The sequence below is a fragment of the Callorhinchus milii genome, unplaced genomic scaffold (genome assembly GCF_018977255.1).
Source record: "Callorhinchus milii isolate IMCB2004 unplaced genomic scaffold, IMCB_Cmil_1.0 Scaffold6, whole genome shotgun sequence".
Classification (NCBI taxonomy): domain Eukaryota; kingdom Metazoa; phylum Chordata; class Chondrichthyes; order Chimaeriformes; family Callorhinchidae; genus Callorhinchus; species Callorhinchus milii.
The window spans coordinates 12712369-12728484 of record NW_024704747.1 but is presented as its reverse complement, the minus strand read 5'-3'; the positions used below and the strand labels follow the sequence as shown (position 1 = coordinate 12728484).

Genomic DNA, 16116 nt, shown 5'->3' with positions numbered 1-16116 from the left:
CATTTCAGAATTTCACTTCTAAATCCCTGCGCGACATCACTTCCACCCGCCAGGTTTGAATCCCTGGCACCAGGTATAGTTTGTTTATTGCTTCTCCTCCTCTGTCTTTTCCCTGTAGGCTGCTCGGTGTTATCTTCCAAACCCCAGGGACCAACCTCTCCTCCCTCATGAACAAAACACAAAATACTGCGGATGGCTGGAAATCTGAAACAAAAACAGAGAGAGCTGGGAAAACTCAGCAGGTCAGGCAGCACCTATGGAGAAAGGAAAGTGAGTCAACGTTTCGGGTCCACAGCATTCTGATGAAGGGTCGTGGACCTGAAAGGTTGACTCACTTTCCTTTCTCCATAGATGCTGCCCGACTTGCTGTGTTTTCCCAGCTCTCTTTCTCCTCCCTCATCCTCATTTCCATCCTCTTCCTCCCTGCCAGTCCCTCCATCATGCCCTCCCATTTCACACATTCACCTGGCAACTGTCCCCTCTGCACCAGCCTACAAAATGTCCGCTCCCTCTGGATCAAGGCTCTGACCATAATAATAATGCCTCCAAAACAAAACGATAATAAATTGGTCATTTTTAATCCACGACTGTTTGTGGGATACTGCTGTGCGCAATTGGCTGCCGCGTTTCACCCACAAATATACAGTCAATTTCACTTTACCGTATATTCTAGGAAGCGCTTGAGATGTCTAGAAGAAGTGAAAAGCTATATATCAAATGCAAGGATTATTATTTATTATTAATGACCTCATCATTTATTAAAATATCAACATCATGGCCCTGACTGAACCCTGGGTCACTCCTTCCTCTTCACTGAGCCCACACCACCCAGCTATACCTCCCACCACACCCCACGTCCCAACCACCGTGGCAGTGGTGTGCTCTAATCTCCAGGACCTCACTTGCTTTATATTCCTCTGGCTCATTCCCCTCATTCGAGCACCTTACATTCTACCATCCGTCCAATCTTTCCTTCAAAATTCTCCTCGTTTACCACCCCTCCACCCCACCCAAAACCACCTTCACCAGATAGGAGGGTGGAGCTAGGAGGTCCTTCACCCTCTCCTGCTCCATCTCCTCGGACTTCTCCTCTCTCCTTTCCTCTCACAACCTCTCCCTCCACATCCACTCTGCCACCCAAGTTCATGGCCAACCACTCGACCTGGTGATTACCCAGGTCCTCAGTATCTCGGATATCACAATCGCAGACACAGCCATCTCCGATCACCATTTCATCTCCTTTAACTCCTCAATCCCTCTCCCCACCACCACCCAACCACCCTCCATCTCCTTCCACCCCTGGAAAAAAATCTCCCTGCAATCCTTCTCCACTGGCATGGAGTCATCTGAATTCCTCCCCCTCTTGCCTACCTCCTGCACTGATTTATCCTCCTCGCTCACTCTCCTCCACAATTCCCTCTCTTGATGAGCTTGCCCCCCTCACTTCCCGAACCATCAACTACTCACAAACCTCACTATGGTACACCAGTCACCTCTGCTCCCTCAGGGTCAGGTGCGGACTGCCGAATGCAACTGGCTCAAGTCTGACCTAATGGTCCACCAGCAGATCTGACAGGACCCCATCAAAACGTACCGCTCCACCGTCGCCTCAGCCAAATCATCCTTCTACCCAAGATAATCTTAGAGGCGAAGGACAACCTCAGGCTCCTATTCTCCACCACCAACCGGCTCCTCTGTCAACCCTTTCACGCCTCGCCCATTCTCTACTCAAGTTCTGACTGTGAGGAGATGCTGGATTTCTTCCGAGTCCAAAATCAAGGGGATCCGTTCAACTGCCTCCGCCCTCCCAACTGGCACTCCCTCCCCATCTCCCACCCACACTCCAACCCCTATCCATCCCTCCCTCCACATTTTCAAACCTGTCTCCCCCTCCTCTCTCATCACCACCATATCTAGCATGAAACACATCACCTGCTCCCATGACCCCATCCCTACCCTCTGCTTACCTCCCAGCTCAACCTCCTTGCCCCTCTACTCTCCGACACTATCAATCTCTCCCTTTCATCTGACATCCCCCTAAAACAGCTACAATCACCGCCACCTGGAAAAAAACCTTCCCTGGACCCATCCCTGCCTTCTAACTACCGGCCCATTTCCAACATTCCTTTTCTTTCGAAGGTCTTGGAAAGAGTCATTGCTTCCTGGCTTTGCGAATTCCTCTCCTACCACTCCCTTCACAAGCCCCTCAATCGGGATTCTGTGCTGCTCACAGCATGGAAACTGCTTTGGTCAAGATGACAAACAAATTTTTCCTCCTTGTCCTCCTCAACCTCTCTGCTGCCTTCGATACCATGGACCACACCATCCTCCTCCACCGCCTCTCACCTCAAACTTCAAGGTTCTGTCCTTGAATGGTTCAGGTCTTATCTCTCACACCGTCTCCAATTTGTCTCCGCCCACTGGTTTCTCGCACAGTCTCATGTGGTGTTCCTCAGGGCTCTGTCGTTGGTCCCCTCCTCTTCAACCTCTATATGCTCTCCCTTGGTGACATCATCCGCAGATATGTGGTCAACTTCCACATGTACGCGGATGACACCCAACTCCACCTCTCTGCCTCCACCTTCGATTCCAGGACAACTGACTTCCTGACTGTCTGTCTGACATCACATCAAGTCCTGCATGAGAGACAACTTTCTACAGCTAAATGTCAGCAAGACTGAGGTCCTCCTGATTGGCTCGCACCAACACCTCTGCCTCTCAGGCACTGGCAGCATCAGTGTACATTGTTGCAAACTCCACCTCACCAAGTCAGTTAGAAACCTGGGTGTCTTGTTCGACCCTCAACTGTCCTTTCTCTCCCATATCCGTGCTATGACCTTCTCCCACCTCCGCAATATTGCCTGACTCCGCCACTGCCTCACCTCTCAGGCTGCTGAAACCCTCATACAAGCATTCATCACCACAAGGCTCGACTACAGAAACTCCCTCCTTGGAGTTCCAACGAGGAGGGGCAGAGAGCCTGAAAGCCCAGCCGCTGATGGGAGACCTAGAGCAGGCTGGAGCCTACTGAGCGGAGAGAGTAGAGAGGATGATAGGGGTTCAGCAGGTCAAAGATGTAGGAGGGGGCAAGGCCTTGGAGGGTCTTGAAAGTGAGGATGAGGATTTTGAATTCTATCCTCTGAGGGGCCTCCCCAACTCTTCCCTTCATAAGCTGCAGATCATCCAGAACTCTGCAGCTTGGGTCTTTTCCATGAACCTATCACCCCCACCCTTGCCCGGCTCCACTGGCTCCCAATCCCTCAGAGGACAGAATTCAAAATCCTCATCCTCACTTTCAAGGCCCTCCATGGCCTTGCCCCCTCCTACATCTCGGACTTGCTGACCAACCTCTCCACTCCCTCCGCTCAGTAGGTTTCTTGCCCGACCCACTGTACCATCAACGGCCGGGCTTTCAGCCTCTCTGCCCCCACTCTTTGGAACTCCATCCCACAATCCCTTTGCCTTGCCCCCTCTCTTGCCTCCTTCAAGGCACGACTCAAGACCCTCCTTTTTGACCGTGCCTTCGACCGCTGTCCTACCCACCATTGCCCATCATCAGCGGAGCTGCTTTGTCAAAACGTGGATACAAGGTCAATTATATGATAATCGCTAAAAGTAATGTAAGGATTGTTACTTTGATCAATTAATACGATTGACACCAATAATTGGTGCTGTCTGAAAACATGTCAGACACATTGAAATTCTTAAGAAACTTGGTGGCTTGTCCCATATGTGTTGCATATTTCATTTGGCGTACATTTCCCAATCATTTCAGGAGATAAGGATTTCTGCTTACCATACGCAAGAAGGGAGAGGAATGCCAAGAGGGATGAATGTCTTGTTTCATCAATACTAATAATCCTTGCATTTGATACAGCGCCTTATCGCTTCTTTGAGATGCCTCAAAGCGCTTCACAGAATATACTGTAAAGTGAATTGACTGTATATTTTGTGGGCAAAACGCAGCAGCCAATTGCGCACAACAGTATCCCACAAACAGTCGTGGATGTGGATTAAAGTGATCAATTTATCATTTTTATTATTGATCATTATTTCCCCTTAGAGACGCTGCTAGAAAGCAAAACAAACAGCATTCACTGTTGGACAAGTTTGGGGTCTTACAATTTCAAAAATATCACTCTGCTCCACAATATGTATCTTCTTGGATTCCCAAATTAAAATTCAGAACCTTTGCTGGTAATATTAAGGTCAGCTGAACTCAACTGCAACAGTGATCCCTTTCAATACAGGGTTTTAATACAGTTCGTTTGTAGATTTCATAGATAGATTTGGGATCCCAAACACATTTCATCAACTGCTTTCCTTGAGAAAGATACATTACTTCCCCTTAGAGATGCTGCTAGAAAGCAAAACAAACAGCATTCATTGTTCATAAACACAATGAGTTTTCACATTGAGAAAGAGATACAGGGCTGGATGCAATCCAACGTGCATGGAAGGAAAAGGTCCAAATTAAATCAAACTAAGTTTACCCACAGATAGGACAATATATCTGTCCAGTTCCTCTAACACTGCCCCACGGAGCATACATGAGAATGTATGGAGCTAGAAGTGTTAGGCATGTGTTCATTCCTACATCATATTAGGCTATCCACATGGAGAAAAGTTAAATGTAAGAAGTCACATAATTATTAAAATTGATTTGGCATGAAAGGTATACGTCCTGTGAGACCTTGACGAGATAGTAATCTGAGAACAGAAACAATTTTCATCTACATTAATCTGACTCTAGCCATCAAAGCATTCTCAATATGTTCTATTGAATTCAACAATGAATTACAACAGACTTGAAAACCAAGACCTATCTAATATACAATCATTGTTGATATTTCTGTCCAGAGTTTGAAAAGCAATAACAATAGATACCTACACAAGACAACCAGAATCCTGGGCTTTATTACTAAATCAGTTGAGCTCAGATGGCTAGAAGTCACTCTCAAGCTGTGCATTATTCTGGTCACAATTCAAACAAGGCTCATCAAAAAAGAAAGATTAGTCGTGTAGAAGAAGCAGATTGGCGCAAAATTTTCAACACTGGAAAATCATCTTAGAAGGGAACTTATTAAAATGATATGAAATTCTAAGTGGTATAGAGAAAGTGAACTCAGACAATACATTCAGATGCAACAAGGTGCCAATATCGCAGGATATAGTAAGGTTACAGAATAAGCGATCACAAGTTCTTGTTTGCAAAGGTCAATTTTGGACAGATATCAGACAGTTTCTTTTTACACCGAGGATGATTAACAGTTAGAGTAGGTTACCAGGAAGGGTGGCTGAGGTCAGAACATTGGTAGCATTTAAGAAATCGTTAAATGCTATTATGGGATCACTGTACGGTCGGAAGAATTAGATCAAATGGGTTCTTCATCCAAACGTTTCTTGTGAAGACCATTCCCATTTTGACGTTCACATCAAAATTAATGCTCCTCACTGCTGTTGTACTACCGAAAAACAGAAACTTGATAGCCTTTTGAATTGAAAGGGTGGCATGTAAATCTATTTCTGGGTAATCGCATTTGCCCAAGATAACCTGAGGTTTATCTAAGTGTAGGTCCCATTTGTGTGACTGGATCCTGCCTTCAGTATAATACCCATTATTTATTCTACATATTTTTGAGTCTTGAGAGGGAAGGTTTGACAACAAGTCTATTATCTGCAATAGCCCACTGAATTATGTCCTGTAGGCTGGGGTGTCCATTTTCTGAATTAAACTCATGAAGCATAGAACTTACAACCATTAAACAACCTCCAAGTGACCAAGCCCAAGACCTATGATTAAGGTCAATGAAATCTCAAAAAGATCTGGGAATACTCAATGTTCCATTGTGAACTAAACTACCTTTGCAAGACACAATCTAGCTCTGTGTACTTAAAACGACAATACCCAGCACTGAACAAAAACAAAAAAGGTTTTGAAGTTCATCTTTGTTTCCGCTTCTATTTCACCTGCTTATTCAGCCCTTTTAAAGTATTCAATAGAGTCTGACCAAGGAAACTGCCTAAAGATCTGCATGTGTTTACCTCACTCTGTGAACTCCTCTTTAAGGTTGTTGTAGTACTCAGCGCCAGCTTAAAAAAAGAAACTAAAAAGAAAAAAAAGAAACGAAGTCTCATTATGGTTAATGCTCATAACTAACAAAAATAGCACCTGGTTTTGACAGTCTGTCAGTTTGGGATTTCTGTTCCTTGCATTCAAATTTCTGAGCCATTAGATTCTCCAAGGCCAATGCCTTGGTATTCTCCAATACCAATGCCCAGAGACTCGATGGGAGGGGGGTCTGCACACTGTCAGACGGTTTTATGCACATATTATATTACAGATACAAGCCTGCTGTTTACAATTCAGCACTGAAAATTTTTTTCTAGAAAGATTGTTTCCGCGATATTCTGGGTAGCATTTGCAGAATCGTGAGGTAAACGTATGAAACAGAAACTCTTAATGGCGATAATAATTTGCTGTGAAACCAGTATCAGATCAGCTCAATGCAAAACCCAGGAATATGGGTATGTATCCAGCCTGAAAGCATAGAACTTTGATACATACAAAGGGTTTCAAATGCAATGTGACCTCCACCCTTGATCCCCAACATTCGAGAGCAACAAAGGAATTCTAACCTCTTTTAGCTGGTCATTGCTTCTCCAGGATGCTGAGCGCTTGTGAGACATTTTCTTTTCAGAGTTCTCGTCTGCCCAGACGCGTGGAGTCTGTCAGGAAGAAACAATTTACTGGTTAGAAATCAACTTCATTATTCTTTCCTATAATGCTTTTCAGAGATGATCTGTTCAACAAGATAATCAGAAACACTTAGTCTGCCACTACTCATTTGGCTTTTAATGTAGAAATTGCAGACACTTGCAATCAATTGATTTGAAGCAAGTTTTTAACAGAACATGATTATCTTTTTCATGATGGTAACCACACGAAAAAGAGTGTTAAGTCAAGGAACATGTCCCAGTTACACAGTGCATGATTTTGAAATACTGTGTGGTTCTTGACTCCGTCTCCCAACACTCTTTCAAGTAAATCTATTTATTGAAAAGTACTCACCCACGCTGCTGGTCTGTTAAGAAATTGAGTTGAAAAGAATTACTCCAGATAAACTAATCCCAACAGCGATATGTTTTTATTGCGTGTGGGGGGTAGGGGGGAACTTCAAAGATGTTTGAAAGAAGTCTGTGATCACTGACATCCCAATCACAATTAATCAGGAGCAGTTCCGATGGCCTTTCACCCTGCTGCTTTATTTATGAAGTAGTTCTACCTTTCTAAATTTTCCAATCTAACAGTTTGACAATTCTTTTTTCACTTTTTTCACATTTCACTTTGAACTTCAACCATAAAAAGGGGAAACATTTTGCAACCCTTCTGAGCAGGAGGACAGCATCTGCATCAGGAAAATTTAAAATGAACTTTTGCCCAACACCAGACATGTAGATTGTGCTACTAAATAAAAGATAAAGTACAAATTGATAGGAGCAGAGTTGAGATTTTATCAACAATTTGGCAATTTTCAAGTATGAAAGCCAAGAACACCCAAGTTCAATGTAGCTCAACAAACTACAACTACCAGTGGGCAGTTACACTTACTTAAAAATGATTACAAAAGCATAAACCTACTTGAAGCCAATTTGAATTTATGGGGTGGAGGGCAGAGCCGCCAGTTTACTATACAGGAATTCCAATAACAATCTTGTGCTGCTGTATTTGTGCATCTAAAAATATTGTTCTGAAAAAAGCTGTACATAGTGGTATTATAATGGTACCATGAAGGATGAAGTTCAGAAATTCTACAGGGTGACTTATACATAAACAATCTCACATGAAAAACAAAATTCAAATTGTTCTAGTGTCAATTTTGTTAGATAATTCAAACCTCAGGTACAAACAAGACTGATCTTCAGGGCAGAATTTGTTTATTTTAGTATTTCAATTTCCATTACTAAGGACAAGAGCCTATTGGGCTCAGCTTTTCCTTGCTTGTTTGCCGCTTGCTTGGGGATTGAAGAAGAATACTTCTGGCTATATCCCTGAATTCCGCCCCCACCCCCCTCCCCACCCGGCTTGGATTTGTCCTGATAAAAAATATTCATATTGGATCATGCTACAACCCTCTGTTCATGAGATGCCTATGACAGAAACTTTCTAAACCATTAACAAATCCCATTTTCTATTCCTTAAGAACACTTCATTCTGGACATTTGTGTTATTTCAAGGAAAACTCATTAAAGTTCATGGTTAAAGGTAGCTGCACAAGATCGTATCCAAGACAAAAACACCACCTTTCCACAAAAGCATTTTCTACCCCATTCCCAATCACAGACTCCATTTTTTAAAGATCTGTGTCACAGTAATTGCAACTGATCTATTCAAATATGAATGCTTTATGAACATGCTACACAGGGATTGTTCTGATCTATCCATTCCTGCAGCAAATTTGTTGATTTGGCCTCTGGTGCTATTCTGCTGAGTTTGCCAATATACTGGCAAATATACTGCTTTGCACTGAACACAGCTAGTGCAATATGGTATGTAAACTTTGTACAATGCAATGTTTTATTATTCAAAATTTCACAGCAACAAATGGTGAAATGTTGAATAAAGAAATATTGCATTATACAAAGTTTACATATCATTTGAATGCAGCACTTGGCTAAAATGAATATTTTTATTACAGAAGCAGAATAACTCCTATAGGCTTATTTAGCTCCTATTGATAAGGGATTCAAAGCATGTTCAAGGACCAAGGCATAACATCAGAATATAGTCCAGATCACATCTCCACTCTTCTGGGTACCAAAGATACAGTGCTGTGGAGAAACATGAAATGGCGGAAAGCACCGTAGAGAAAAATGTAAGGGAGTCATTTCCCTGAGACATTATGCCTCCTCCAGTCAGTTCATAGTACCATTGGTAAAGGCCTGTGGATCACAGCATTACAGCCAGCAGCTATCTTAGAATTAGGCAGTGTGGAGAGACCAGGAGGAGGGTGGGAAAAGTAGATAATTAGAACACAGATTTGATCCAAAAGTCAAAATGAACCTTCTAATTGAATAGCTGTAGAATTACACAAAATGTTACAGCATGGAAACAGGCCATTCAATTAGAAATTTCTACTTTCAAATGTACAAAAACATTATTCAGTCCAAAATAGCAGGGGACCAAATCTCATGTTTTTCCCTTTGGGATTACAAAGTTTGTGATGGCTACAAACAGCATCAATCATGGCGTACTATCACTCATGAAAGAAGGATGGATAAAATAATATAGAAACATACCATCCACAAAGAGTGATATCTTTCCCGATGTGAAAGGCGGATCATAAATGCAATTTGTTGTTGTTGTCCTAACTAATTCCTGCAAATCAAATATCTGAATTCCCATCTCTTTGGACTGAAAGACTTATCGATCGCCATGGGATATCAATAATCTAATAATCCTTGTATTTGATAAAGTGCCTTATCACATTGAGACATCTCAAAGTACTTCACAGAATTTTACCATGCAATGTAGTGGCTATGCATTTGTAAGCGAATCTCTCCATCAAAGGTTAGAATGGCTGATGAGCAAGTATAAAGAATTATAAAAGTTGTACTTTGTGCCTTACCAAAGCTGAAGCAAGTTTATTGCCAACCTATTCAGAAGTCTGCACCATTCTCTCCCACACCAGGTTCTGAGAACCAATTAGCCCATCTTCTCCCAGCTCCAGCTCCAGTGGCTCTTTATCCACCAGTGGATTGGTTTTAAGATAATAATCCTTACATTTGAATCAGCGCCTTTCCCATCAGAAGAACAACTCAATGCACTTCACAGGATATATTGTAAAGTAGAATGCTCCACTTTTGTGTGGGCGAAGAGGACAGGACTAAAACTTTACATTTAGTAGAACACTTACAGTGCCTCAAAAGCATGAACAGAACATTGAGAAAATGATACAGCTGTGAATTTGACTGCAAGAATTCAGTCACAAAGGCACTCAAGTAAGATTGGTTTCAAAGAAAAAAACAATTAAGGAAAATCTAAATTGCTCTGAATAATGTTGATATTTTTCAAACAGATGTTAGATTCAAATTTTATGATCCTTCTTTTAAATTTAAAACCTTTGACATATCCCACACGCCAAGGATTTTGAAGAGACTGTTGACAGAATCCAGAGATCCTGTTGACTGAGAATCGAGAGTCACTAAACACAAACCCCGTTAACATAAAGTAGTGATAGATGTGGCTGGAGAGGTATCTCGATGACTTCAGCGGCAGCCATTCCCAGCCGTGCAGTTTTCAACAGACAGTGGTGCAAAGTTCATTTTTTCCCACTAATAAAATGGACGTTTACAGTTTACAAAATAAACAGACTTGAGTTTTATTATTTGTGAACAGTTTTAATATGTGCATGTGGATGATAATAATCCCTTTCTGAAATTCAACATCACTAACTCAAACTAAATGTCCTTTCCTAGAAATCATTTCATTCTTCTCCTTGGCAATGGGCAGTTCCTATTCTATGAATAAATGCCTCAGAGAGTTTGCAATTCAATCTGCAAAGTAGTCATTTACTCCTCAAACACACCCAGTATATCCATCACTTAATGTTAAAGAAATACAGATTAGTTCTGTATTCCATCAATATAACACCACCTGATTTGAATATGTAAAAAGGAATCAAGATTGATAACGTGACAATCCAGCTTTAAGAAAACCAAATCTGGAACCAAATAAAGGGATACTGCCTTTTTAAGCAATAAATAACGTTTTTTTTAAATTATAATCTTAATGGAAGTTTTATCGAGATACCCATCAGTTTGAACTGAATTAACGGACTGTTTAGATACCTTAAAAAAAATCCTTGCATTTGATATAGCAGCTTATCACATCTTTGAGACGTCTCAAAAGCACCTCACAGAATACACTGCCGAATTCAAGATCCTCATCCTCACCTCGAATTCAAGATCCTCATCCTCACCTCGAATTCAAGATCCTCATCCTCACCTCGAATTCAAGATCCTCATCCTCACCTACAAGGCCATTCACGGCCTTGCTCCTTCCTACTATCCCTCTACTTACCTGCCCGTACCCTCCGTTCCTCTGGCTCCGGTCTGCTCCACATCCCCCGCCCCAACCACCCTACGATCGGTGGCCGGGCCTTCAGCCTCTCAGCCCCGAGGCTCTGGAACTCTATCCCCCAGTGCCTTCGCCGCCTCCTCCCTTTCCTCCTTCAAGGCCGGTCTCAAGACCGTTCTCTTTGACCGTGCCTTCAGCTCCCCTCTCGACTCTCTACCCCCTCCTCGCTCCCTCCCTTCCCTCCCCTCACCCTGACCATTTCCCCCCTGCTCGGGTCCTGACCCAACTGTCCAGCGCCTTGGGACGTCCTCCCGACGTGAAAGGCGCTCTATAAATGGAATCGTGTTGTTGTTGTTGCCAAGTGAATCGTCTGTATACTTTGTGAGCGAAATTCAGCAGCCAATTGCACACAGCAGTGTCCCACAAACGGTCATGGATTAAGTGACCAATCCATTATTATATTTTTTNGAAAGAATTATTACCCCAGAAAAGCGACACGCCAATCGACTAACAACCAGGTTCCTACTTACTGCTGGGTAAACAGAGGCATGTGGAGTACAGAAAATTGCCCTACATTGTACCCTGCTGGGTATCGAACCCAGATCTCTTGCTTGTGAGGCGAGCGCTCTAACCATTTCACATGATGGATAACCACATAAAATACCCTGCAGTCCATTTCTCTTCAATCATGAACATATCAATACATATCCAAAAAGGACTCTTAAAAATGCTATGAGTTCTGTAAACTTAAGGGCTGAATAGTAAAACTCTCTCAAAACTGATAAGCTACTGCATAGATTTCAAGGCTGGATGAAAAGGAGAGCTGCAGGTTGATTAGTAAACTCTCTCAAGACAGACAGGTTCACGAATAAATTGATGAGAATTTTTTCATAGTGCCTTACAATGTCTAAACATCTCAAAGTGCTTCACAATATTTACTGTCAAGTGCTGATCGTTAGACTGTCCTGTCCACCTACCAAGTTGCACTCCTCTTTGTTCCGAATTAAAATGGTAGCACCTTTTTAAATCTGGAGGGAAATCAGGAGTCGGGGAAATATTTAGGAAATGAGAGAAAAGTGTCAGTAAGTCAGAGGCCGCAAAGGAGACAAATGTGCCACGTGTCAACCTTGGACTGAATGTATGACTACCCCTGCTTTCAAATTTAATGATTTAAATAAATTTAAATAAATTTAAAAGCAGTAGAGAAAGCAGTCATATGCCTTCAGGTGAGATGGGAGGAAAGAGAAAGGACCTTTGGCTACAATGACACAAATAGGTAGGTACTGTACCACTGAACTACAGACACATTTTAATTACCTGCCCTATATATATATTATATACCTATATATGTAAGCAGCTTCAAGTAATTAAAACAAATGATTTCATTTGATATAGCACGTTTCAAAGAACTTTGTAGGATTTACTGTAGAAGTTTGGTGACTGTATGACTTGTAGATGAAAGTGGTAGCCAATTTGTGCACTGCAATGTCCCAAATGCAGCCATCCAATGAATGACCATTTTATTTTGGGAATGTTGGCCAGGACACTGAGAGAAAAATCCCTTCTCTTTTCGAATAGTGCCATAGGATCCCTGTCGTCCAACTGAACAAACAGACAGTATCTCAGCTTACCATCTAACCCAAAGTACGGCATCTCCAACAGTACAGCAACGCCCCAGCACTGTATCGGAATGTCAGCATAGATCATATGAATTCAAAGTCCCGACGTGGGATTTTATAACGCAACCTTCTGATTCAGTGGCGAGAGTGCTACCAACTGAACCAGGCTGACACTTTAAACATAATAATGCAATAATTTAAATGAAGCTTACAGAAAACAGAACTGTGGTTATTCAGATCATGAACACAAGAACTTGGACATGTAGGACTGGAAGAGGCCACTGAGGTTTAATTGGCAAAAATCACAGACCCATCTATCCCTCTAATTCCTGCTCTATAAGACAATGAGTTAAATCATATTTACTGTAAATTTGTCTTGATTTTTGGATGAAGTAACAGAAAGGGCGGATGAACGTAGTGCAGTTGATGCAGTTTATAAGGATTTTCACAAGGCATTTGATGAAATGTAACATAAGAGACTTGTAAGCAAAATAGAAGCCCACAGTATTAAGGGGACAGTGGCAGCCTGGATACTGAACTGGCTGGGAGACAGAAAGCAGAGTAGTGGTGAACAGTTATTTTTCTGACTGGAGGAAAGTGCGCAGTGGTGTCCCCCAGGGGACAGTATTGGGACCAGTGCTGCTTTTGATCTATATAACTGACCTGGACTCGGGGATAGGGAGTACAATTTCCAAGTTTGCAGATGATACTAAGATAGGAAAAGCAGTAAACAGTGAGGAGGATAGTATCAGACTGCAAATGGACATAGTCAGACTGGTAAAATGGGCAGACACGTGGCAGATGAAGTTTAATGTGGAGAAATGCAAAGTGATGTATTTTGGAAGGAAGAATGAGGAGAGCAATATAAGCCGATGGTACAATCTTAAAGGGGGTGAAGGAACAGAGAGACCTGGGGGTTCATATAAGTAAATCATATAAAAGAAACAGAGGGCAGGTGAGGAGAATTTTTTTCCCACAGCGAGTTGTTCGGATCTGGAATTCATTGTCTGAAAGGGGGGTAGAAGCTTTTAACAGAGAGGTGGATAATTATTTGGGGAGGACAAGTTTGTAGGGCTATGGGGAGAGAGAAGGGTAGTGTGAGTAATTTGGAAGCTCTTTTAAAAGAGCCAGCACAGACACGATGGGCTGAATGGCCTCCTTCTGTGCTGTATAATTCTATGATCCTTAGAAAGAATGTGTGAGAGAGAGGGGCAAATTGAGAGAAGATGAATGACCAAGAGGAGGGAGAGAGAGGGTTGATTGACAGAGAGGGAAGAGAGAGTGATTGAGACAGGGAGTTTGAGAAGAGAGTAAAGTGTGTGGGGGGGCAGGAGGAGTCTGTGTGGGGGGGGGTGGGTGGAGTGTGTTGGGGGGGGAGAGTTTGTGTGTGAAAGGGCGAGTGAGGGAGAGAGCGGTGGAGATTGAAAGAGGGTGCTTGACAGAGAGCGGGGGGAGAGAGAAACAGTGATTGAGAGAAAGAATGTGATAGAGAGAGGAAGAGAAGGAAACAGCGAGGGAGGGAGGGAGGGAGGGAGGGAGGGAGGGAGAGAGAGAGAAAGCAGAGGTAGAGTTTGAGGGAACAGAGTGTGTGGGAGAGATAGCGTAATTGAGAGAGGGAGCGTAAAACTTCTCTACATCCTTCATTCCACACTCTTCCCACCCTACCTCTGCGAACTCCCACCCAGCAGTACGCTTTGCAGAGCAAACACCAGTTTACTTCATGTCTCCCCACCACATCTGCCCCACCATCGCCATTTTGTCCCCACTCTCTGGAGTTCCATTCCTGGAGTCACTCCGACTCCCTTCCCTCCTTTAAAGCACGTCAAGACCTAACTCTTCGACCACGCTTTTGGTCTTCTTTCCCCCTCCCCGTCCCATCTCTCTCAGCTCCCACCCCCAGGTGCCCAGCCAAGTTTGTCGAGCACTTTGAGATGTCCTTCCAACATGAAAAAGGTGCTATGTAAATGTTCTTATGTTTCTGAAAGGGAAAAACAAAATATTGCTTATGTGGCCCGTGGACCTTTCTCAAACAGGAAATTTGGACCACGGCAGCCAAAAGGTTAGAACACCGTGGCGTAGAGCAACATCTCAGGCTTTACAGAGATGGTGCCAGACACCGAGCAAGAGGTAACTCTTTTGGTGGCTTCTGAAGGCAGGTAGAAAAAGGGCGAGACAGAGGGCGAGAGGTAGTTTGGGGTGGGTGGGTCATAATGGCTGAAAGCGTGGGTATCAAGGCACGAGTTTGCCGACCAAAAGGGAAAAATAGAAAAGTGATGTGGACAAGACCACAGGGGTAGGTAAAGGCAAGGATGAATGGATTTCAAGATGAGGGCGAGTATCTTGAAGTAGATCCACTGGGAGACAGGGAAGCAGTGAAGCATGGCAATGACAGAGGTGATGGGCTTGTTAAGCTTGTGTGGTTAAGGATGTGAACAGTAGAGTTTGGGATGAGCTAGAGCTCATGAATGATGGACCTTGGGATACCAGAGAGAAGAACAATTTGAAAAGCTGAGCCCGGAAGTGACAAGGATATGAATGAGGGTTTCAGCAGCAGTGGGCGTGAGATTGAGAGGGGTAGGCAACGTAGTAAAGATGCAGAAAGGCAGATGTGATGGAGGAGAGAGAGATGAAGATCAACCTGGATGTCAAGGCTGCACACTACTTATGAGGGATGGAAATAGAGCCTGGGAAAGTGGAAGAAGTCTAAGCCAGAAGCAAGCAAGTGCTGGTGAAAGCCAAGAGGAGAAAGCGCTAGTGAAGCAAGGAGATGGACCAAGAGTGGGATACGAATATAAGACAGCCAGTAGCAGATATAAAAGGGAGTTTAGAAGGAACTTCTGAACACAGAGTGGTGAGAACCTGTGGCTGAAGCAGAAAGCAATATATATGAGGAAACTTGACGTATATATGGAAAAGCTAGAGACGTAGAGGAGAGGGGATTATGAAAGATGGCGGCTCACTTGAAGTATAATCACTGGCACGGATTCGTTATAAAAGAGATGAGAGCTCAGTCAATGCTGTAAAGGTTAAAGCAGTGGGGATTGAACCTACATCAGGCGAGACCAAGGAGATCAATGCACACAACCAAGGTAAGGTCATGGAAGGCAAGAGCTTTGTTGGAGAGGGATTGAAGATGTTGGTAGATGTTTATGCACAGGGCTAACATTAGGAGAAATTGTAGGTAAGGAAATGTAGGGCGAGGGTATAGGAATTGTGATGATAGCATTTAGGATAAGGAAAGAGTGGAAGAGATGAAGACTACAGAATGTGGGCCCTGTGATGGGATAAAGGGATGGAGCAACTGAGGTGGCAGGGAGAAAAAGCTTGAGATGATTCTGGTTGAGGTGTCAGCCTGGTATTTGGGAACTACCCTAAAGGTATTAACCTCATGAACCTAAGGCAGTCATTACCACGTAG

The 16116-nt window shown here is 43.1% G+C and overlaps 1 protein-coding gene across 1 annotated transcript in view; it reads right to left on the bottom strand.

Annotated features, from left to right (window-relative positions):
- The window catches only part of fam117ba (family with sequence similarity 117 member Ba), an 85943-nt gene that overhangs the window by 56584 nt on the left and 13243 nt on the right, over positions 1 to 16116 (bottom strand). The window contains exon 2 of the mRNA XM_042336216.1: positions 6640 to 6729. Coding sequence (XP_042192150.1) covers positions 6640 to 6729 — 90 coding nt within the window. The remainder of the gene's footprint in view (positions 1 to 6639; positions 6730 to 16116) is intronic.